Source organism: Ambystoma mexicanum, chromosome 3q (genome assembly GCF_040938575.1).
Source record: "Ambystoma mexicanum isolate Mex_15411 chromosome 3q, UKY_AmexF1_1, whole genome shotgun sequence".
Classification (NCBI taxonomy): domain Eukaryota; kingdom Metazoa; phylum Chordata; class Amphibia; order Caudata; family Ambystomatidae; genus Ambystoma; species Ambystoma mexicanum.
The window spans coordinates 207,229,558-207,255,341 of NC_090926.1; the positions used below are offsets into that span (position 1 = coordinate 207,229,558).

A 25,784-nucleotide genomic window follows, 5' to 3' on the forward strand; every position below is an offset into this window, starting at 1 on the left:
GTGCCGATTTCCCCAGCGCTCCTGGGTTTGGCTTCGGCCTTCTAATACCACGCGCTCTTCCCTGGATACTTTCTTCCGTCTTTTTGTCTTCTTTTTATCAATCAAGTACTCGATTCTCTGGTGCCACGCTCCTCTCCTGCGCATGTCGATGTCAGCGGGCTTCAGCAGGTGTTCAGCCTGCGAAGGGCCCTTCCCTACGTCCGATCCCCATGCTCTCTGCCTCCGCTGGACCAAGAAAGAGCCACTTTTTTCCATTGCACCCCACAAGGGTGACTCCTTCCCAAAGAAAAGCCGAGCAGGAGGGACCTTTCAGGTTCTCGCACCAGCACTGGTACCGAGGCTATTTCAGCTACCGGCCACAGGGTCAGTAGATGCTTCCGGAGACAGCGCTGAGGGACCGCAAGGTTCTTTTACCAGGTGTACACCCGAGGGGCTACTCCCTAGTACCGACCAGATGTCTGAGGGATGCCAGCACGCAGCACTACCGGCGATAGATACTGCCAAGGTGTTCAGCCTGCGAAGGGCCCTTCCCTACGTCCGATCCCCATGCTCTCTGCCTCCGCTGGACCAAGAAAGAGCCACTTTTTTCCATTGCACCCCACAAGGGTGACTCCTTCCCAAAGAAAAGCCGAGCAGGAGGGACCTTTCAGGTTCTCGCACCAGCACTGGTACCGAGGCTATTTCAGCTACCGGCCACAGGGTCAGTAGATGCTTCCGGAGACAGCGCTGAGGGACCGCAAGGTTCTTTTACCAGGTGTACACCCGAGGGGCTACTCCCTAGTACCGACCAGATGTCTGAGGGATGCCAGCACGCAGCACTACCGGCGATAGATACTGCCAAGGGCAACATGCCTATCAGGCCCCGTCCTGAGGGGCAGGGTAGGTCTCGTGCTTCACCGCCAAGAGTCCTGGAGGAGGCGGGACCCAGTGAGCCAAGCACCACGGCTTTGGCACATGGCACATAGCTCGACAAGATGGCCGCTGTCCCAGACAAAATGGCAGCTCCTCCGATACCGCCCCCAGGAATGAAGCAAGTGGGAGAACGAGTTACAAAGTGGGACTGGTGTCAACTAGGTACGTGGTCTACAGCTTATCCATCAGCATCGCAGGGCAGGTTTACCCCACAACCGATTAGACAGAGTACGCACCGGCCCCAGCAGCCACCCGCTACCCAGTCAACATCACCTGCCACCCCACTGTAAAGATTGGAGGGGGTTTATCTATACTCCTAATCTCCATATGGCAGAGTCGATGCACAGAGCACCCCCGACAAGATTCTCTATTGTTGGTAGCAATGGACGAGCGATCAAGGCTTAGCTCTCAGGAGGTGATGCAGGCTAGTTCTTAAGTTCAGTGTAGTCCCCAAGCCACCACAAAGGAATGTCCATACACTCTGTTAATGAAAACAGTCTTTATATAAATAAGGTTCACGTTATGTACATGATCACAATAACACACTTGGTACTATAATGGCAAATATATGCAGGTCAATGTGGTACCACTCTTAACTATCGATTCCTTTAAAATGTGCCATGGCTAACAGCCCCAATAACATACGAATTAGATTGTAAGATGAATCAACGATAGACCACAGAAAGAATGCAAGTTATATCAAACAATGGCAGACAGTCCCTTGTCTATATAGAGACAGTTCTGTGCGAGGATCCCCCCACCTTGGCAACCTGTAAACAAAGTTTATTTGACAAACCCAGTCCAATTATGCTCAATATAATCTCGAGTCTTTCTAAAAAGTTCCACGACCCCAAAGTATCTTTCTTGTTTCATAGAGTTGTTTGATGAGTCATCGACGGGCCTTCTTGAGTGCACTCCCCTTAAGGCATGAGCCACGGGTTGTCGAGAGTTTTTGAAGAAAAAGGGTGAACACTGTTGTTGCCGCAGCAGCTTCGGTTCTTGTGATGCTCATTGATGATCAGGCAAAAACAGCCTGCAAGCTGAGGCGTGCGGTGCACCTCGATGACGAGAGTTTGTTGCTGCAAAAGAGTTCATGAAGAACTTTGGCCCAGCAAGGGTGTCGAGTCATCAGCGTGTTTGCGGTCTTTGGGTGGGGGGAAACCCACCAGCGTATTCTTCTCGGTCGTCAGCAGCCTTGACTTTCTCCGGCAGGACGAAATCGATGAGGATCAGCAAGGGAGTTCCTGTTTCAATGTTCTTAGGCAAAGGAACACTGCGTCTCTGGTCGGCGACGACAGTCATCGACAGTGATGGACTTCAATGTCCGGGTGCTTCACTCCGTGATTCCGCAGTGGTCCCCATCTCCGGTTGGCAGCCTTTCGAGGGTCTGACGTCCAGGGAGCTTTGGCAAAGATCAGCCGGTGCACGATGGTCCGTTGTAGCTCGGCAAGTGGTCTCTTAGCAAGGTCCTCTCTCAGATCAGTTCCTTGAGAGTCATACAGCTTTCAGATTAGCGAAGGACAGCAGCAACAATTCTTCTTCTAGTGGGCTTCAAGGTTAAGCATCAAGTATCAACTTCAGCTTCTGAACGATTTCCATCAGTGAGAGGCCCCAGATATACTGTGGATCTCCCATTCACTCTGCTGGGTCACACTCAGGCAACCAATCATTCAGAAGGGCCTTCATGCAGTCAGGCAGCCAATCAGTCTCACAATGCATTCAGGCCATTCTCCTCCATCCAGACACTCACAACACGGAATGCGGATTCAGACAAGCACTCTGCCATTCAGCACTACACACTGCATTCATGGCAGTTTCAGGCAGGGCTGTCTCAGTCATTGTCAACCACCATATACTAGCCACCCATAACATGAAATGTGTATTCGTCACACACTCCATTCACCCAGGTCCCACCCGACGGGCACACCCACAACATACAGTCATTGGGAAGGCTCCAGCCAGTCTGGCCTGAACTTCCCCACAATACCATATATGGAACCTCCACCCAACAGCCAGTCAGGGGGAAGGGACATAGTCGGGGCTTCCTGGGATTTCGGGAAAAATAAGGTAACGGGCGCTAGAAAGCAAGAGGCCACCAGGGCCATCTTGTTTCCAACAGGAATCAACTGATTCCAATGGCAGGGCCTGGGTATCCCCAATATGGAGGATACTCACAGCACCTGTCAAATTCAGCATGGAGCTGCCATCAGCCCATACCCTGCGCTGTGTGCCACAAACAGGTGCCCAAAAAACATACACTAGGAGTACAGGGCTGTACCCCTACCCATGGGTGCCATAAAGGTATACCAAGGGTCTGTTCACTACGACCAAAAAGAGAAAGAGCCGCACCACCAGGAGTCCCACATGAACTCCTGCATGGACAACAAGACAGAACATGCATGGTAAAGCTATAAAGGACAAGGTTACCCGAGTCCCTGTCCCTCCAGTGCATTTCCAGCATCACACCCACCAGCCGGTGAGGACAGGTTCTTTGAAAAGTTCCTCCTGCTCCTCAGATATGATCAGGGACATCCTCCCGCCTGCGCCTATAGTCAGTCTTCCTATGGCTCCAGCGCTGCAGGCCCTGGTGCAGCCCCTGCTGCCCTCGCCGGCTCCCCTGTCTCCGTGGTTGCACACCAGCCTCCACTGCAGCCTCTGGCTCCGGGCCTCACACCTCAGCCTTCGGTGCCCAGCACTCCACCCGCTCAGGACCAGCCGGACACCTTGGTGGACACTGATGAGGAAGAGAACCCCAACATGCCATTGTCAGCCAAGGCCTTCCACGAATGACTCGCAGGTTTGGCAGAGCACTTGGGGCTTCCTCAACCCGAGGTCGAACAACCGGAGGAAGGGGTCCTGGCCGAGGTCCTCACTCTACTCCATGTGGCTAGAATGGGGATCCGGATTCAGAAGGACGTTGTTGCCTGTGGCAAAAAGGGGTGGCTTAAGCCCCACTCGGCCCATCCTGTCAATCGATACCTCAACGCAAACTATAGGCAGATGGAGGGGGATCCACTCTTGCTGTCGGCACACCCTCAACCTTGCGGTGTCCCTCTACTCAAAGCCTAAGTCATCCTCGACCACCTCGTCCTCAGCACTGTTAGGCAAGGAGGAGAAGATCTTGGAGGCTTACAAAAAGCTTTATTCCAACGCCTCACTGCACCTTCGTCAATCCAACACGGATGCCATGCTGTCAGCCATTAACCAGAGGCTTTGGCGGGAAATAGCAGACTTCCTTCCTGAACTTCCAGTGCAGAGCCTGGCATGTTTCAAGGCGGGACTGGCAGAGTCTAAGTTGGTGGCACAAGCCATTACAGTGGGCCACATTGACACCTATGGCCGGGCCATATGCATCACCACGGACATGAGGACTGCCTGGCTTCGGGCTACTAAATTCAACCCAGACATCCAGGAACACATATTGGACCTTCCATTCGAGGCTGGCAACCTCTTTCACTCCACAACCGATGCGGAGCTAGATAAAAAGAAAAACAGTTTGCACACTGCAAAGTGTTTATCCTTACGAATGCCACGCCCAAGGGGTACACCCAGTCGCATCAACACTCCGACAGGGGGCGGGCATTCAGCGGGTTCCGGGGCTTCAAAGAAAGGAGGTCTAGGCAGCCTGACCGTTCTCAGTCGGCACCGGTGCAAACAACAAAAGAGGGGGAGCAAGGGCTTCTTTCAGTCCCCCTCCTCAGCATCAGCCTGAGAGGGAAAGAAGGCATGCCGCACTCCTTCGGGTCCACGTGTGTCCGGTGGGGGGCAGGCTTACCATTCACACACAGTTTTGGCGTCAGAGGTTCTCGTACCCCTGGATACTATCTGTAGTATCCATGTGATACTGCCTACCGATTCCTCCCTCCTCCCTTCCACTCCATAGATTGGGACAACAACTCTGTTGGCGGAAATTCGGTAGCTCGTCGAGAGCTTGGGCTTCTACTCCAGGATTTTCGCCATACAAAAGAACCACCAGGCTGGCCTGTGAATTGTTGAACAAGCAGGGTGGCACCAGGTCCCCTCCGTTGTGCTGCCTAGCAGTCAGCATGTGGCAGTGGACCCTGGAGAACAACATCTACCTGACTGCAATCCACCTCCCGGGGGAATCCAACCTGAAAGCAGACAGGCTCAGCAGACTGGGAGTGGACAATTACGAATGGCAATTGAACGATTAGGTCCTGCTCAGGGTCTTCAGCATATAGGGGCATTCTCAGGTGGACCTCTTTGCCTCCTGGTCCAACAGGAAGTGCCAGCAGTTTGCGTCCAGACTGGGGCAGACCCCGGCTCTGTGGCATGACTGCGTATGCATTCCCTCCCACATCCCTGATCCACAGGGTGATCTGCAAGATAAGGGAATCGTGCCACCTCTGCATCATTCTGATAGATCCGTGGTGGCCCGGCAAGACCGTGGTTCTCGGAGCTACTCAGCCTCTTGGACAGACCACCCATTCACCTGCCACTGGGTCCTGCTCACCTCCTCTTTCAGCAGGGGGGCAGGGGTCTTCCACCCCGCTCCACAGAAATTAGCCCTTGCAGGGTGGTTAATGAACAGGTCGCACTGAGGCATCTGGGCATCTGGGGCCCTGGGGCATCTGGGGTGGGGCAAGGCCCGGTTAATAGGCATCCAAGGCCTCTATAGCAAGGTGGATGGTTTCGGCCATCAAGGATGCCTTTGAGGGTAAGCACAAACCACTTCCAGCTAACATGCACACCCACGCTGTCGGAGCCAAGGCCACAGCCGCCGCGTTCCTGTGGCAGGTCATCAGCAGGGCGGCCACCTGGGCTAACCCTTCGGCTTTCTGTAAGCACTACTGTTTGTACGCCGGCTCTAAATCAGACGCTGCTTTTGGAAAGGCAGTTCTAAGGAACTTCTTCGCTTAAGGAGGGACACTTCTCCACCATGGCGCTACATTCAGTTGTAATCACCCATGCAGTATGGAGGAAAGGCGATAGGATGTAGGAGTAATTAATAGTTACTCATTGTAGTGACTAACGTGCTCCTAGTCCATAGTCCCCCTTCATCCCTATGTCCCACCACCCCCACCAATAATACTGGTGTCATTAGGCAATGTTAATATTGTCGAGGCGTCAATGGGGGAGTAAGGTTGTTCTAAGAGTTGAGACGTCTGTCACCAGTGATACCAAAGCTGCGTCAGAGGAGTTAAGAGTTCCACCTGCGACAGAGAGGGGGGCATGAAATCCGGTTTACAGGCTTGTGCCCCTTTATCAGATTGTCTGGGTGACCACACCTAGGCCAAGTAGAATCACCAGGGATTGATTACTTCTGCCATCGGACCTGTCGATGGAGGTCCAGGGATTACAGTAACCCGGTTCCAAAGATCTTCCAAAAGGTCAGGTCCCGCACCTTCAGACCGCAGCCACAGCAGGTCCCACAGCGAGAAGAGACCCCCACGACATGGCATAGATGATCAGTGTTAGGAAATATTCCTCTTTACTGCACCTTTACATCCATTTCTATCGACCCATGTACTTTTTGCTTTTATTTTTGTATCTGACCTGTTCTTTTTAAAGTGCAGTGAAGCCTTAAGCTTCACTACACTGGCTTTTGCTCATCTGTTATGGGGAAACAGACATGTCCTTCAGGCTGTCGGTACTCGGAAACATTGTTTCCCTTAGTCTTGTTACTTCACTACCTTTAGTAACGTATCACTTGTGGTCACTTTTTTATCATTGTACAGTGCATGTTACAATGCAGTCAATGGGGTACGCTTTTTGTTTTACCCTAGACTAACACTCAGAGAATGTTTGGTTACTGTAGGTGTGCTAAATGGACAAGCTGCTGGCAGCAGTGACTTTTTATCATTTCTTTGGTGCATTTCTTTATAGCCTTACCACATTTGGCTACTGACTATGCTATAAGGTTTTTTGCTTGTCCTTTGGCCATCTTGCATTTTAGCCTTCTTCCTGGCCCATCAGGCCAGGAAAACCTTATATGGACTTCCAGTGTCCGGGAAAGCAGAGACTTTTGGCAGGCTTTTGGTGGCCATGTGCGTTAGCTGCTAGGAAGTGGGCTGGGACGTTCTGGTCACAATCCACAAACTGGTACCAGTGTGTCTGAGTGGTATGCATAGGTTTTGCCGCCAGTGGTCCTGATTGGACCACCAACTTCTGCTACTGCCCTGGTACAGCCCTGTCCTGTGGAAGATCTCCGTAGCCCTGCACAGAAGCTGCCACCCTTGGAGTGGAGGGAACATCCATTCTCGACATCATCTCGGAGTTCTACGAGGAAGAGCCTTCTGAAGTGCCCCAGGACTGCCCTTTGGCTGTCCAGCTCTGAGTTTGGGCTACCATGCTGCAGACATCGCCTTTCCAGTCTGGAAACTGGGGATCTCCAGCTTGTGCAACAAGACTTACCTCTACAGAAATGTGTGGTCCTAGCATCAAGGTGACCGAAGATGGGATGGAAAGTGTGACCGTGACAAGTGAATCCCTTTGCGTCGCCGTGCATCTGTGTCAGTCATCCAAAACGGCTTACCTGCTTCCATTCCTGTCCTGAGAGGGGTCCTGCATTAAATTCTGCTGCATTCTTCAACTGGGAGACCTTGCACTAGCATTACACACCGACCGGAGAGCTGTTCAAACCTGCAAACCCTGGGGATCAAGCGCTGAGGTCGACAGCTGTTGGGTAAGATTTTCATAGCAATGATAAATCTTCCTGACCTGTGTCAACACCAGAACATTTTGCTTTACTGGTGGATTATTTTTCCTTGTACCTCAGTGAGTGGGAACCTTTTCCACACTGTCTGTTACTCTTTTTACGGGTGACATTTTTAAGAGACTCCATAGTGTCTTTTTAATGTTATCCTCTTTGACAACTTTTGGCACATACTGCCTATTGTTGCTGGGTTGCCCTTGGGGCTCCCCTTTTAAGTTTCTCTGGCTAACCTTGTGAGAACTACAGTTCCCAAGGGTAGAAAGGATCTTTGGATCCTTTTTTACATTTTATTAGGTGAGACCAGGACCCCCACCTTATGCAGAGTGCTGGGGGGGTACTGTGTATCCCCTTTCTCATTTTAAATGTAACATTTAAGTTACAAGGACAAACTCACCTTTTAATGGCTGGTGGCAGTGAACCTTTTTATTAATTCGGTGCACCTTTATTGCGGGCAATTTGCACAGCCCCAGTAAAGGCACCCATGGGTTCTCATTTAACCAAAATGGCCCCTGTCTTCTGTTCTCGCCATTTTAGTGTTTGTTGTCCTTTCTTGTCCCTGCCCCTGGCCTCCAGGGTGAGAAAGTGTTAATAATACCTTGGGCGGGAGTCCTGTGGACTCCTGCCCAGGCTCCAGGCTCTTGTGAAGGCAGGAAGCGAGGGAGGAGTCCAAAACTCTGCAGCCCTTTCTCTTCCAGGCTGAATGAGAGAATCCCGTTCAAACTGGGAGGCTAACTGTCCTGAAAGGACTGCCAACCCCCCACGTTTGAATGTTGCATGGCTGTTTGATTGGCTGGGTTCCTGAATAAAAGTCTGATCCTGGAAGCTCAAGAGGTAGTCGACCGCTGGAACCAAAACCGAAGAGGATGATGAAGAAAACGCTGCTGAGACGATTTCCAATGACACGAGAGCCTGCTGTGTAACCAGATCATTCCAATCGACCGAAGGACTCTGTAAAAGACAACCCAGCCCAGAGCCTGGTGGGACCCATTTTGAGCCATCCCACATCGTGCTGCAACACCCCAATGCCCTGAGACGTGGAGCTATTGAGTGGTGCAAAGTCTTTCGAATTCTGAATCTTGCTGAAACTTTGTAGGCATCCTGCTGGACCTACAGAGGCATGAATTGAGTCTGAAAAATCCCCTCATCAGAGTGCTGGACCTTGCAAACCATGAGCATCCAACCAGCGATATTCAGTTGTCTGCCTGACTCCTGGAAGGGTGCCAAAATCACAGAACTGCATCCAGCCATGAGGAAAATCCTTGCCTGGAGCCTTTCTTCCGTGATCCCTGCTGCAAAAGTCCTTTTCTCCATCTTCTTGACAAAGGAATACATCAACCAGGTTTTTGGCTGCAAATCCTGAAGTCTCCCTGCTGCAACTCTGCTTCTGTGCTGAGGCACTGTGATGGCTGGGGTATTTTAACTACCTTAAGCCTTTGTGATTTTTGTATAGATTTGGGGTGTTTTCTGTGATTGGGAAGCCACTCATCCAGTTCACCCATGCCCACTGTGGAATCCTCCTAGGTTGCCTTCTCTGAAGTTCCTGGACCCTCATCTAACTTTAAAGTGAAATACTTATTTGTTTGAACAGTCTTCCTCTGGAACTCTGACTTTGCCGGCAACTGAGCCCTATCTCGCCCTGCCTATAACTGGCTCCTCGACCACTAGGGTCCCTCTTCTGCTTCTGAGAGAACTCATGTACTAGAATTGGGAAGGGCTGGTTAATTGAAGGGGTCTGCCTTGAAAAGAGAAGTGTTCAAAAGTTACTTGTAAAAGAAGTTGGTTGGTAACTAACTCTGAGAGCGAACACGTTCTTACTTAACTTGAATGCGTGTGCCACTATTCTGGAAAGTATATATAAGGTTAAAATACTCACCTCTGAATTGGTTGTGCCTCTTCCCCAAAAGTAATGCTGTGGGTTTCACTTTACTATCCCTGTTAGGATAAATGTATGAGTGCCCCCAATTGGGTCTTGCTTTCCCTGCCCAGCATAAGCCTGCCTTAGGTTATACTTGCCTCTTAAGTTGCTTATAGCTCCTTTAAAAAGTATATAGGTTTTATTTATCTGTGTGCCATCCTAAAACAAGTTAAAGATGTATTGCTTGCTTCAATCTGTGTTGCACGGATCTGAAAAGCAACTGAAATAGTATATTACTGGGCCTCAGTCGTGGGGCCAAGAGGGAGGACGTCTGGGCACTCCTGCACTACGATTCGAAGGTCAGTGGCAGCAATGGGAAAAGTTCACATCAACGGCACTTTGTGGTTTCAGCTACTTGCGAATAGAACAACCACAGTTCTTGGACACCTTGTGGACTTTCCTTGCTTCTGGGGTCCAGCACTCTGTTGAGGTGGCTCAGGCTTGGTCATCCTTGCTTCAAGGGAGTCCAGAGGATCTTCCTGGAGGTTAGGTCCAGCTTAAAAACAATGCACTCAATTCTGGTGTTCCTGTCCCCTGGCACTCGGTTCCTGCAGCAGCCAGCAGAGAGGATTTCCAGTCACTCACACAGCAGGGTGGCTGTCCTCCAAGGACAGCCAGCCGGCCAATCACCTTTAGGTGCTTTCCTATAACCCAGGAGACTAAGCACAGGGAGTTTCTGGCACCTCCCTTGCTCCCAGGCCTGCCAGACACGCTGGAGCCAGAGGTGGGCTTCAGCAGTGAACCCCGCCAGAGACCAAACTAACTAGGGGACCAAACCTGGTTTGGTGCGCAGAGTAAATCTCAAGATGAACCTTTACAACAAGAAATGCCGAAAAAAGATGGGGGCATTTTTGACAAAATGGGCACCCATGGGTGCTATACTACAGATGCGAATGCAGCCCGTGGTAAAAGCACACAATGGTAGGAAAAAGTAAACCACTGCCAGCCATTAATTATAGAAAGGGTAACGTAAAAATGTTATGAGAAAGTAGACCAAGGGGATACTAAGTAACCCCTCCAGCACTCTGAAAGATAGTGTGGGCTGTGTCTACAAAGTTACAAAAGGTAAGTAAAGTCAATTTCACTTTACTGCTCTTGGAAACAGTAGTTTATCCAAGAGAAGGTATTTAAACTTTTCGGAAATCTAAAGGACTTCCCTCTGCCACTGCACTGAAGGTGCAGTGTGCCGCAATGTAAAAATATGATGCCTATGGAGTTTGACAGACTTCAAAACCAAAAGAAACACAGTGCTTATATCAAATAAAAATACATGAGAGAGTGGAGAAAAAGGCCTCACACTCTCCAGGATAAAATATTAAAAGTTCTAAAGTCCAGCAAAAGATCTGGGGGTCTTTAAGGTAGAAGGGAATTAGCACATTTCTGAGAATTCTCCCCAACACTGCCATTCCTGAAAAGTGTTCCAATTAGGTGTAGCTGGCCTTTGTCTATCTGGTACATCCAGAATTAGTGTAAAGAGTTCTTGCTTATCTTAGACTGTGTTCCACTGAGCTGAAAAGCAATTGTAATTGTATATTGCACCAAAAGGTCTTACTCAGGTAGTATAAATGTGTGTAAATACTAAAGTAGAAGAGGTAGATACTGTCCCTTGAATCTGTGTTCCACTATTCAGAAAAGTATATTTACTTTTTGGTTTACTATGTGATTTTCTTGTTAAGTGTTACTGCATAACTGACATGGTCTACTACCCTTGAATTAATGTAATCTGAATGTAACTTGTGGTTTTACTCCCCAAGTATAGGTGTGAGAAGGTTGGACTTCTCTAGAAATACTGTAATTTTTCTAAATACGGTCTATGCTTTGGTCTGTGTACTTGAAAGCATAGTGTTGTGTTTTTATAATTGTGGTTATATAAAATGTGATGGTACTTATTTTCCCCCAAGATTTCTTGGCCTACTTGTATTTAAATAAACCATACATTTTACAATACCTAATGTTTCAGTGTTTCTTTGCACCATATGTGTACTATTTTTTTGTATGGATTCTACAGCCCTCTCTCCCTCCTAAGATAAGCCTCCCTGCTCGGTCTATGCCACCCTGAAAACAGATGGTACAGCCTTGTACTAAGAGTGGAGTCTTGTACTGCCTCAGATGAATGGTTTTACTAAGCCCTTAGTTGGACTTCAGAAAAACTGTCCCAGCAGCGGCAGGAAAAGCAACCTTGAATCTTCTTCAACCGACCTGCCAAGTTTCATGAAGAATCTGTGTACGGGGGGGGGGGGTGAGTTATAGCAATACTTACCTACACCCCTAGCTCCTGTTTAAAAGTTTGCTAACTTTTATAAAACCTTTCTAACACTTTGGCTTTGCCATTGCTTGTTCACACAAGCACTGCGAAAGTTGGGGACACGTTTGTTAGCTAGTTCAACTCGTCCCCTGACACTTGGAACTGTTCACTGGACCCCAGACACCCTACCTTCCTTTTTTTTCAGCTTCAGAAAACTGTATGGAACTTTGCTGAACTTTTGGTCACAAGGCCCCATACATTTTGGGGATGGACCTCTGAAGTTAGGATTGGATCTCTGTGGACTAGTAGTGCTAATGGTAATCTGTAGCTCCCTTTTCAGGGGTTTGATATGTATTTTGCCCTACTCCAGTAATTGTAAATATGTTTCCAATTTTAGTGTTGTGTGATATTACTTGTTGGTAGTCATTTTTCAGTGTGTTATTTGCCCATAAGTAAAGAAGTATGTTTATACCCGTTTGTCTGTGTGTTCCTTGGCTGCTTCATTGTGGGTGCAAACAGTGCATAAGAGAAAAGCTAAAAACAAAGACAGAAAACCTCTTCCACCAGCCCATCCTGGATACATTGTATCTGTCACAGTAAAGTTGCCATAGAAAGGTTTATAGTGACACAAGGTATCCCAGCCGCACTTCGCGGTAAGCTGATGTGCAATTCCACTATGGAAGATGGTCTCAGAGTCCCAATAGTCTTGGGGGGGGATAATCACTCTGCCCATAAAAAGTGAGCAAAAGCAAGGTAAGTAAAGCATTTTCTTCTACTTGCTCACTCCAAAAATTCATGTCAGGATGCAGACAAAACACAAAGGTAGGGTGTCCCATTGAATGCAATAGAACGAAAGCAGCAAAAAGAAAATCTTTCTATGCACAGGAACATCCGGAAGGACGACCTACATTTTTTAATATGGCTGAAACCAGTAGATGGAAGTAAAGAAGTAGCATCCTTCACATCTGTATAGGACGCTCCAATGTGACATTGTTTTGAAGTGTTTTTAATATGGGTACTACAGGGTTGATAGTACAGCGCAGACGTGATGGACCAGGTCATCACTTGGATGTTTTGAAACATTTGAGGTAGGTGTAATGTCGGAGCTGTAACATTGTTTTTAACTTGATTTAGCACAAAATTGTTAGTTGTGATCTGATAGTTTGAGCGGTTGCATGCAGGTTGCTGCTTGGGGTGGTGTAAGGTCTGTATGTGAAATAAATAGTCTGTCTAGATAGCCAACACATCACCTGTACTATCCTTGGGCTAGCTTGCATATAGTCATTAAGGGAGTGTCCGCTGTAGTATTTACACACCCTTGGCATTGTCCAACTAAGCGTATAATAGGTCTCTGTTATGTAATGTATGCCAGTAGGGGGTGATGTCTGGTGCGACCCTTCTATGGGGTTTCATTTTCTTAATACTCAACCCAGTGCCTCTGTAAACCATTTGATTTTCTGCTGTAGGTAGATAATTCCAAGCGCTTAGCACACTCATGTTGTAGAATAGAATTCTGTTTTGTTTCCTGAAATACAAATCTTTCTCTGATTCTCCCTTCTAGTGACTAATCCATGTGACAGGAAGAAGTGTGAATGGCTCTGCCTGCTAAGCCCCAGTGGGCCGGTGTGCACCTGCCCCAATGGCCGTCGACTGGACAACGGCACCTGTGTGATCATCCCGATTCCCACTTTGACTCCAGGCTGTACGTAACAAGTGTCAAACAGTGTGTTTGGGAGAGCGGGTGGAGGGTGAAAGGAGTTGGGATTTGGTGATAGTGTTACAGGCAGTGTGACAATGTCCGAACTGGTCAATATTCACATAGTAATAATGAGGTGACATTTCATTAATTGGATGACCATGGCTGAGTGGTGGACAGGAAATCACATAATGTTCCAACATTATTCACAACAAGAGACTGAACTACCTAGGCCTTTCCTGCTTGTTTCACCCCAGCCCTACCCCCATCTCCATTAATTCCTCATGTTTTTGGAAGCATAGCAATTGTGTTGAAAAATGCAAACGCTCATGGAAATGCTATTCAGCTGCTCCAAAGTTGTGGCACCATCAACTGAAACGAGTCATCTCGGACACAAGTTATTTCAGAGCCAATTTGCTTGTACAAAGATACGTGTGTTCCAGCTTACAGAAGGGGATAACATTTTTGTTGAAGCCATGATAACTGGGAAAAAATGTCATATTTGTTGCATTTTGCTATTCTCCACATTTCTTATACTTTGTGATTTGATTACATAAAGAAACATTATACGATACAAGCATTCTTTAAAAGACACTACAATAACCATGAATAATAAGTATTACATTACACACCGTGCCTATAACTGCAAGACTTTATAAGCCAAATAGATGGGGCATCGTTTTGCCAGAGTCCCATCATCCGTTCAGTCCTCACTTAGGAATAAAACATTCTTGGTCATTAATCTGAGGTCCCCCCATATGATCAGAGATTTCCTTTAAAAATGCAAACAAGGCTACAGAGCGTGAGAGTGAATTAACACTCATCAAACTATGCCATAGGATTTCAGAGCCACGGGCATCAGAAGAGGCTGCAAAATGAGAAAAGTGGAATCATCTCATGTCGGCGAGTACCTCACATTTCAACAACAAATGGAAAAGTTTCATGCTTATTCGCCTTACACAATCTACATGTCTAATCACATAGGCCAATACAAGGCCCAATAAACTTGGAAGGTCAGGTAGCAATTGAATTGAAATCTAATTAGTCCACTATGAAATAGTCAAGCGGGAGCCTTACAAATATATGGTAGCGGTTCATTCATAAACTGCAAAGATTCTGTCCATATCGCCAGATGTGTAAACAGTGGTAACTTTTCTAGATGTTGCAAGGACTCATTCTTATCCAGGCCCAAAGACGTTTCTTTACAGACAAAAGATTCATTTTACCCAGCCATTCTACTTCCTTCAGATAGTGATTACATTCCCCAGTAAACCTAGTGAAGGCAGGACAGTACCTACTTCCTGTGACCTCCTGCAGTCTTATGAGAATATTAGTTTGTTCACCATTATAACATTTCTAGAGGAGATTTGACTTCATATTCTGCACTACCGAGGCTATGGACATAGCCTGCAGTGGAAAAATTACACAATAGTTGGTAGAACACATCCACTGCCACCAGCCATAACTAGGAGATTCTGTGACTAAAAAGTCACAGGAGCAGAGTGAAGCGGGATACTTCTTTCCTTTGGCACTCCACATAAGGTGGTGTGTGCCAATCTCTCAAACTACAAAGTTTTAGGAGAGATGCCAAATATCTCTCTATCCTTAAGAACTTTAAGTACTGTAGGATAAGGAAAAATAATCTCAAAGGAGGACCCTCAGGGTCCCCAGCAGCACTGCCCATAAGCTGCTGTGTGCTGCAATAGTAAAATACAGATGCCTTTAAGAGTTATGGAGGAACATGGACTCCATAGGACAGGTACAATACAAAGAATAGAGTTCCAAAAGACAGAGCCCATAAGAATGAATGAGTGGAAAAAGGCTCCACTTATTCAGGATTTCAGAAAAGGGTTCAGATATCCAGCAAAATGTGCTGGGGGTCTCACTAGGAGAGGGGATGAAGCATGCAAATGTTCAATTTCGCTAAGGAGCTACTCCTTGATCTAGTATGGTGCAAGATAGATCTCGGGTCCTTTTGGGATCCAGCCTTATTCGAGGCTGGTGGATTGTTCACGTTCTTTGGCTTCTTAATGCTGGTACGATTCTTCTTCTTTGAAGTGCTTATCTCTATTTTGTACTGATCCAACACCTAAAGAATGGTCTAAAGACCCAACTAGGTCTTGCTGCTTTACAATAGGAGGCATAAGAGGATTGTCCACCCTTAGTTCTGGTGGCTGTATAGTCGACTCGACACCAGTAGCCACAGCAGATTTGCCATCCAGCAGCGATATAAGCAGTTCTTTAATATCCAATAGCGTCGATGAGTGTGATTTGACATCCTAGTTTATTTTATCGTACATCCTGACGAGGCCTTGAAAAACCAAATTCAGAGCTGCAATGGATTGGCACCCAGGGTAAATGAATCCAATCTTTGAGAGTCATACCCTTGCTCCAGCATTGACAGGAGGTTACCAATGTGTTGATTAAGAGGAGAGGAGAGACATGAAGCTGATCGGTTAACAATTGCCGAGGGAGAGTTTCCAAATGGGCACAGAGATGCACTCAGTTTTGTTCCACGCAATTCCAGAGCCATGGCCTCTTTTTCCAAACTAAAGCAAACACCCAGTAGGGATTCAGTCACATCTGCAGCCTTTTCAAACACGGCCACACGAGCACCTAGTTGTAGATCATTTCAGCAAATAATCATTACAGTACTTGGTCTCTTTGGGGAATTGAAAACTCAAGTTGTTGGCGGTGCCCTCCTTCCCAAAGCTAGAGGAACGCTTACCCTTTTGTTCCTTAATTGAACACAAGACTCTGTTATTGGTAATTAATTCCTTTTGTGTAGGATTCATAGTGTTAATGACGTTTTCGTTTTTGACAGCTAGTTATGAGCTAAGTTACTATGTTGTGTGCTTTGTACCCAGTATTGGACCAAGAAAGGAACAAAGATGGCGTATAAAATGGTATAGTACACTCTGAAGCATTGAGATGCCATCTATCAATCAAACCAAACTGAATGGACGATATGTCTTTTGGACTTCAGTTGTTGGTCTGATAAAAGTTATCACAACAAAGAAGGATGCCGACCACAAAAATACCGAATTGTGAGTTGCACATTTCTATGCAATTATATGTGGGGGGGTATTGGAGGGGGGTGCAGGGGTCTCCACCCGCATATAATTCCAGTGAAATGTGCAAAAAAAAAATTCAAACATTACCATTGTTGTGTTCTACATTAATGTGCACAGCATTCTCACAGATCCTAAGATGAGCAGGTGTTGAGTAAGATTCTTTTTAGTCCAACTGGTGTGGGATTTCACAAGACGTATCCGTTGGTATTAGGCACCCAACTTTTAATATAGGCCTGTACTACACAAGTCGGTAGAGTGTCTGAGCAGCCAGGCTTATCTTAGAAGGGGTAATGTGAGCTATAGAGTAGCATAATGGAATCAGTAAACACAAGGCTCCAAGTAAACACTTACGCTCCTGGAGTTATATTAAATTATTTATCTATATAAACACAAGTCAATCGCACTAAAAAGCAGCAAATACTAATAACATTCAATGGAAGAGGCAATAGGGTTATTTCAGAAACCGTAATGCAGGAGAGTAATTTCTTTCTATGCTATACAGTTCCAGCCCAAAGAGTGACATCAACAAATGTCAGTAATAGCATACATATATATATACTTCTGAGGCTTGTAGATCTGCTTGGATCCTCCTCCTCAAGAGGGGACTCAACCCCTCCTAAGCAATTACTACCCGCTAGGTTCCCCTCCCATGCCACTCCCGTGGGAGGTCCTATTTCCTACTTTACCCATGCATGGGAGGGGTTCACGTCAGACAAGTGGGTACTTTCAATCGTGGGGGCGGGGGGGTTATTGAATAAAGCTAATTCAAACACCAGTCAACAACCCGCCAAGACAAAGACAAACTTCACAGGGAGAACAACGCATCCTGTTGGAAGAGATCAAAGCACTGCTACTAAAGGACACCATAGAAATTGTCCTGGCGAACCAGGTAAACAAGGGTATTTATTCGATGTACTTCCTTGTGCCGGAAAAAAACCTAGCAATGCGCCCTGTCCTAGTCCTGCGCCCTGCAAACACCTATGTCAAGTCACAAAAATTCTGCATTACAACGCTACAGGAAGTAATCCCTCTGCTGAAGCAGGGGGACCACATGGCAACTTTGGATATGAAAGATGCATACTTTCCTATTTCAATGTTTCCAGCGCACAGAAGATTCTTGCACTTCAAAATAGCAAACCAACACTACCAATTCAAGGTGCTACCCTTCGGCATAGCCTCCGCTCCAAGGGTATTCACCAAGGTACTAGCGGTAGTGGAAGCGCATTGACGCAGAGAATTGGTCTCAGTTTACCCTTATCTGGGCGACTGGCTGATAACAGGGGAATCCCCCTAGACCCCAAATTTGCAAACAAAACACCCAGAGAACAATCCAATTGCTATTCTCAATCAAAGAGAAAAAAATCAAGTCTCATTCCAAGCAAAACCAAACAATACTTAGGGGCTATCATAAAAACAGAAGAGGGTCTAGTCTTTCTGTCAAACGAAAGAGTGCAAAACATACTGCTGCAAATACCTCAGTATTTAGCCGGTCGCCAAATAACCGTACATAAAGCAATGCGCTTGCTTGGGATGATGGCATCATGCATTTACCTGGATACGCGTGCACGGCTGCACATGTGTCCAATGCAAGAGTAGTTGGCACTCTTGTGTGTGCAATGCAAGAGTGGTTAACAGTGGCCTTATGCAGTCAGTGGGACGATCTAGTGGTTGTTTCGCGAACTCTAGTTATAACACTATGCTAGTGGACAAAGGAAAATCTGTTGAAGGGAAAACCTTTCCACAAGCCTATAGTGCAATCGATTGTCACAACAGACACATCTCTCACAGGGTGGGGAGCCAATTACCTTCACTGCACAGCGCATCGACTGTGTACTCGGATCACAGCCCAAAATCACATAAACCTGTTGATGCTGCTAGCAGTGTTCAAAGCCCTGCACGCTTTCCAAATGTACATGTAAGGTCAGACGGAACAATTCCTCAAAGACAGCACCACTGCCATGTTTTGCATAAACAAGCAGGGTGGCACACTTCAAGTCTGTCCAGGCTAGCACAAGAAATGTGGAAGTGGCCACTCGAGCAGGGCATGTTTCTAACATCGCGACATGTTCCAGCGGAACTCAATTCTCTGGCAGACTCATTAATCAGAGTGGCCGCTCAACAGAAAACATCCAAAACAATATATTCTCCCATTGGGGTTAACCCCTCCCCCTTTAGAGTTGTTCACCACATACCAAAACACGCAATGCCCAGACTTCGCATCCAGGTTTCCCCAACACTGGTCCAAGGGGAGTGCCCTGTGGATGAACTGGTCAGGGAAATCTTCCTACACTTTTCCCCCCCAACACCGATGCTGAGCAGGTTGGTGAACAAAATGCACCAGGAACAAGTGACACTAATCCTAGTTGCTCCTATGTGTGCGAGACAACCTTGGTTTCCACATCTGCGCAGACTGGCGATGTGCCATCCAATCAAATGCCCGTGCCCCTGCAACATGCTCACACATCACTGGGGACAACTTTGCACCCTCAGTCTATGAGCTTGGCTCCTGAAGTCATAGAATGTGCCCTTTTAAAATGACCTCAAATGTGTATGGACATCCTCAAGGAGGCCCGCAAACCAAACACCAGACTGTTATTTTAACAAATGGAAAAGATTTGTAATATGGTGCCAGTCAGAAAATATAAACCCAATAGAATGTACTCCATCACACATTCTCCATTACATGCTCCACTTGCTAGACTCTGGGCTAGTATTTAACTCCAAGGTTCACCTAGCGGCTCTATCCACGTACACCACTTCTCAAAGCAAGGTGTCCTGGTGTAAGGTCCCTTGGAAGGAATAAAAAGACTATATCCTCCCATTTCAAACCTGCCTTAAAACTCTCAACGGGCATCGAATTATAGTCAAAGTGGCCAAAGCTTGTCCTGGGGTTCGTCATAGGGACAATCCTCACAACAGGGGTTTCAAAGAGGCCAAAGAAGGTTTTGAAGTAGGGGCAGATCCTCTTCCTCTAGAGGGGGTTGAACCCCCCAAACAATGACCACCCGCTACAGGTTCCCTCTCATGTCACTCCAGTAGGAGGCAGTATTTCACACTTTACCCACTCAATCGAGGGGATCACTTCAGACAAGTGGGTACTTTCCACCGTGGTAGGCAGTTATTGTATAGAGCTGATGCAACAACCATCCAACCACCCACCAAGACAAAAGGCACATCTCCCAGGAAGAACGCATCCTGTTGGAAGAGATGAAGGCACTGCTTTTAACAGACGCCATAGAAATCATCCCAGCAAACCAGGTAAACAAGGGTATTTTATTCAATGTACTTCCTTATGCCAAAGAAAGACGGAACGATACGCCCTGTCCTAGACCTGCGCCCAGCAATCACCTATGTCAAGCCACAAAAATTCTGCATGACAATGCTACAAGAGGTAATCCCACTGCTGAAGCAGGGGGACTACATGGCAATCTTGGATATGAAAGATGCATACTTCATATTTCAATGTTCGCAGTGCACAGAAGGTTCTTGCGTTTCAAGATGGCGAACCAACACTACCAGTTAAAGGTGCTAGCCTTTGGCATAGCCTCTGCTCCAAGGATATTTACCAAAGTTTTAGCGGTAGTGGCAGCGCACCTATGCAGAGATTCTATCCCACTGTACCCTTATCTGGACGACTGGCTGATAATAGGGGAATTCCTCTAAATTTGCAAGCAAAATATCTACAGAACAATCAATCTCTTGTTCACACAGAGGTTCTCATTCAACAAAAAGAAATCAAGTCTTGTTCCAAACAAGACCAAACAGTTCTTAGGAGCTGTCATAAAAACAGAAGCTGGTCTAGTCTTTCCTCAAACAAGAGTGCAAACCATACTGCTGCAAATACCTCAGTATCTAGCTGGTCACCAAATAACCGTATGCAAATCAATGCACTTGCTCAGGATGATGGCAACATGCGTTTACCTGGTCCCACATGCACAACTGCATGCGTTCAATCAGTGGCATAACACAACATTTGGGCCCACCCCCCTGCGAGCCATGCTGACGTTCCCCTCCTCCCTCGTTCAGCAACAAATCATGGGTCGCTCCACACTGTGGGCCAGCCCAGATTACCACGCTTGCGCAATATGCATGAATGTGCTGCTTCAAGGGTACGCCGCAAAGTGTACTAGGAGCAGCATATAAATGTGTGTTTAAATGCATTATACAGCACACTTTCTGAGAAAAATTGTCTAAAAAGCCAGAGCGTTTGAAATGGTTGTGTAGGGTAAAACCAGTCCAAAAATCCAATACATGCAAGGCACCAACAGTGCACAGGAACATTAATGCCTTCATTGCTGTTATAGATGCCATGCCACAATGAAAACATGTCCAACTGGCTGTACAATGTAGACGAGTCTAGACACGTAATAATATATTACAGTAAAGCATGCCAGGCCATATTTAGACATACCTAGACTGGTTGCACCAAAATGGCAGTCGAAGCAATAACACTCATCATGGTTGTTTTATCACAGATGCCCTGAAAAATATACAATGCCACGGTAGGAAATGGCTAGACTGGCAGCAACCAAATGCCAGTCTAGCCAGGTAATTATACTTAACAGAACTGCTTTATCAGAGATGCCCAGTTAATGAAAGTCAAGCCCAACTAAGAAATGACTAGACTGGCTGCACCAAAATTAATCTCTAGCCACTAATACCACATATGGTGCCTGCTTAGCCTGGAGATGGATTGTCATTTCGATGTATCCCACAATCCCTGCCCCCCACATATCCCTTCTCCCTCTAACTCCCTGCTCCAACCCCCCAAATCAGCACATCGGCCCAGAATAACCACATCCCCCTTCCTTGTCCCAGTGCTGATGTGTGAAGCACCTTCCCTCATAGGTAAGTATAAGGACAAGGAAGAGTGGGGCTAGAAGTAATGAAGATTACAGGTAACTAAGCCAGGCATTACCTCCATGTCTCGCTACCTCATCCCATTACTTGTGTATGAGGCAAAGTGCCTCATACACAAGTACTGGGATGAGGAAGAATGGGGATATGAGTAATGAAGATGATCAGTAAGTAATCATGGCATTAAACACAAGCAGTGGAACAACACCATTGATCTGCCTGGGCTTAAGTCCTCTCCCCCACCCCCTGAAATTTTGGGCTATGTTGACTCGACCTGGCTGACCTACAAAGCCGTTGCCGGACAGAACAGGACACAGATGTTAAACGGCGCCTGTGTTTCTTTGACGTAAAACATTTCACTGTTAGTTTTTAGGCAGTTGAAATCATGATGTGGGTTTAGCACTTGCATGCCAGGGGAGTGATTGGAAGAGTTGGATGGATAGAGAGGGAACAGGAGACCGCTCATTCTCGCAGCAGTCCGTACGTGGGTGCTGTCAGACTTAAAGGAGAGACTTAACTGCTTGTAACATTGAAGCGGCACTAGAATAGTCTCATTGGAATGTGTAAAGAAGTTAGATGCCCCCCACACAAATGTTTGCCCCTCCCCCACTGCTCGTGAAGTTGGCACCTCTACCAACATTTGAAGGGTTAGCAGTCTCCCAAAATTTTGTTGAGCCCCTTAACACAAGCAGACGCACCATTCACATACAAGCACACACACACACACACACACAGCCACCCATACATTTAAGTGTGCACACTTTCACCATACAGTCACACAGGCACACTCAGGCCGCATCATGCACTCACTCATTAATGCACATTACATTATATACATACATATACACATACTTACTTACATAAGGCAAATTCCCTGCTTCCAACTCCCTTATCTCGAACTGAGAACCACCAAAACTTGAATTATCCTTCCTGGGGGCCTGGAGTCATCCCTACACTGGTGTCATGGCTGTGACCTAAGGTTGTTGCATAGTGGCCACCTCTGGAAATCGCAAGCTACTGAACTGCTTTTTGGACCCAGGGTATTGTTCTCCTGGCCCATCCACTGAGATAGACCAGGGGGAGGATGAGGACAGCCCCGTAAGGATGTCCAGCAACCAAAACCGAAAACTGGAGCTCAACAGGGCCGCGCAAATATGGCCGAACCTAGTCCTAAAAGCCCAGCAGCAACTGCATGGCAAAAATCCTCCAGCAACCGGTAATTAAACGTGTAAACATCCCTGCAGAGGTTAGAAAATTCCAGCAGACTTTATGCGGGGTCAGGCTCTCTCCGAGATGTACCCATACACTGAACCGTCCAATCACACACTGGTGTACAAATGTTTTGGCATCCAGCCAGTCAGGTTAGCCCTAAAATCCAACAAACCTCAATCCACCCACCCAGTGTAAGAGCTCAGAGTGAGCCCATGTTTGCACAATGGCCATTTTAGGTCTGCCTTGTGGTTTCCCTAAACGAAGGAATAGCCCAGAACAGGACTTGAATACAAAGGAAAGCCTTAAAACAAAATGGCTGAGCGTAGAACTTGAAAAGCAATGTGGGGTGACATAATCACTCTGGGCCCAAAACAAGCTGCTCACCCCTGTACTAGGTTCCACATCTCCTACTATATAACGGTATGCCAAAAAAGGGTTAGTGGCAGAAAGACTTAAGTTAGAAGTCCATCTGACCCTAAAAAGAATGTAGAGATTCTAAGAAACCAAATGGGGAAGAGCAAAGAGTTTGGGGGTCCTATAAATGGGACAACCAAACACCCAAAACATTGAATTCTTGCCTAACAATCGTGGCTAAAGAATAGAGTGCACTCTGTGCAAACTAATGGTTCAAAGACGACATTGAGTTCTTATGACTATGGGAAAGAGGTGCTGTTAAACATTTCAGTGACATCGGAAGGCAGAGTTGAATGAAGGTTCATGGTATGTGGCCAAAGGCTCCCTTGCTTATAGAGGGAGACCCAAGATGGAAACAGAAAGGGGAACTGGAAACGGGTGAATGGGTCCGCTATGCCCATAGCAAAGTACACAGTCCCAGTAGCCAAGTGATGACCCCACTGCTCCAAGAAGGTTGAATTCCTCAGAGTCCCAGGTGGTGGTGGTGTGTCTCTCTGCAGTTGTAGGTTGAAGATCCTACCCAATGTCAGTCCTTCACGGTAGTCAGAGCTCCAGCTAGAGCAAGCACTGTGTGGGACCCACTAGGTAAGCTATGGTGGAAGTGAGAATTGTTGGAGGTAACGCAGCTTTTAACACTGTGTCAGGAGAAGAGTGCTGATCGGGTTCCCTCTGGTTGCTTGATGTTTGGATTCTACACAACTGAGTAGCACTTGGTCTCTGTTGTACAGGTTCAGGAAATATTGCACAACAGTGCCTCATTAGTCTCCCTCAGGTGCATCTTCATCCAGCTAACGTGCAGAAGAATCCCCTGTTAGAGCAGTGGAGCTGAATTGTAAACTCATCAATAAGAGTTTGTTGCCACATTCAAACCTTCCCAGGCTTATTTCTGAAATGAGGTGTGGCTTGATCTTCCTGAACTCGGGGTCTTGGAAAATACTTCCAACAATGGGGAAATGCAGTTCCTGTAAAAGCACATCAGTATATTCCACACAGCCTTTTTCTTTAATATTATTTACGATGTCACCTCTATGAACAATTCTGCATCACTTTGTTGATTAACTGGACGAGTTCCTCCTGAAATATGTTTTATAGAATTAACTTTATTTTTCACACACACATGCTTCATTAAACCATTTTTTAACATCCACTACCCTATTTGGATTCTTTGCCAAATGGAATGTCTTTTCTCCTGAGACTATACTCAACATAAACAATATGTGCTGTTCCATCATGCTGTGCTTTTTGTTAGGTCATAGCTAGCGAGGAAACAGTGTCTAGTTGGGGAATCTAGCTCACTTCTGAAAAATTGGAGTAAAACAAAACCCACTTTTTTAACTCATATGGAATGAGTGTTTCTAGGAAAGTAACGTTGTTTTTTCAATTTAAGATCTGACCTTTAACACTTTTTCTCTAGCTAACAGGTACTTCGATCCGGTGCTCCAGATAAGATTTGGAAGTGGAAGTATTTTCTCCCTATTTTTTGAAGTTGGGAGTAAAATGATTTTTTTGGCGAGTCCTGTTCCCTATGAGAATATTTTATAACAGAGTAAATATGTTTTAACTGAAAACGGAAATGTTTTAATATTTATTTGCACCTCGTTATTCATGCACATCAAAAAATACAGGTTTGCTTCTTCGCATCGGGCAGTTATAATAGTTCCTTCCTGTGGAACTACATGTGCTGCATGTACTACTTGTCCAAACCTGTCTCTGCAGCGGTGAGGTCGAAAGTAAGGGCACAAGATTATTTTTACTCCCTATTTAGAAGTTGATCTCCCCTTTGTGACCAATTTCTTCTGGTGCACTGGTGGTTGGTGAAAGGTTTAAGCTCTGGAATATAATTAATACCTTTATTTTGCCACACCCCATTTACTTTGTTCAGGTTCTTTGGTTGGCTACCACTAGTCCATCAAGTTGGGTACTCTTGCCTACCTGGACATCATAACATCACACTCCCCAAGCGATGAAAGCAGAAAATAACTGCATGTGGTGATTATCAGCTTTGTGACAATGCTGATGCATCAGGTCTTGGCCTGGTCTTCTCCTTTTTCAATATATCAGGATGATTAGTAATGCCTCACTCATGTTTGCTTGCAGCTCCAACTGCAGACACCTGCACCCTCGACTGTCAGAATGGGGGAAGTTGCTTCCTGAATGCCAGAAAGCAGGCTAAGTGCAAGTGCCAGCCACGATACATAGGCGAGAAGTGTGAGAGTGACCAATGCCAGGACTACTGCCAGAATGGAGGATACTGTGCAGCGTCCCCCACTGGTAAGTGCTGAAGCCCCTGGCATCTCTCCCTTTTTGTGCCACTCCCAAACTTATTTTCTGTTCTTTATTCTCTGTTTTTCCATCCTTAATTTCAAGTCTCTATGCTTTGTCCCCCTTGTCAAAAGGCAGGACACCTGTAACACTTTGGGGGCATGAATCTTTGCATCAATGCTTTTTCACAATTTGTTCTCACTTCCTTTCATACATTCCTCATTTCATATGTTTTATTGTCCTCTGTTTCACCTGCAAACATTTTCAGGCTGCTTTTTTCCCCTCTTCTGACTCCAATTGTGGTTCGTCTGGTCCTTTTGCATTCCTGTCACGTTCTACCTCTCATTTCTAATGGAATCTTTCCTCTCACGGAATCTTCATCTCCGATTTCTATCCCCCAACGCAGCTGCTCTTCTGAGACTTTTCCAACATCAGCGGACACAGCACAGCTCTGTCAGCTCTGCCCAACGTCCCTTTGCACACCAGACTGCATATGACTTAGAGCTTAGACACCACTTGAT

The 25,784-nt window shown here is 46.5% G+C and overlaps 1 protein-coding gene across 2 annotated transcripts in view; it reads left to right on the plus strand.

The window, feature by feature from the left end:
* LRP1 (LDL receptor related protein 1) overlaps positions 1 to 25,784 on the plus strand; it is a 1,300,039-nt gene that overhangs the window by 1,183,844 nt on the left and 90,411 nt on the right. For both annotated transcript variants that reach the window (XM_069653565.1, XM_069653566.1), the window contains exons 81-82: positions 13,310 to 13,450; positions 25,099 to 25,272. In XM_069653565.1, coding sequence (XP_069509666.1) covers positions 13,310 to 13,450; positions 25,099 to 25,272 — 315 coding nt within the window. The remainder of the gene's footprint in view (positions 1 to 13,309; positions 13,451 to 25,098; positions 25,273 to 25,784) is intronic.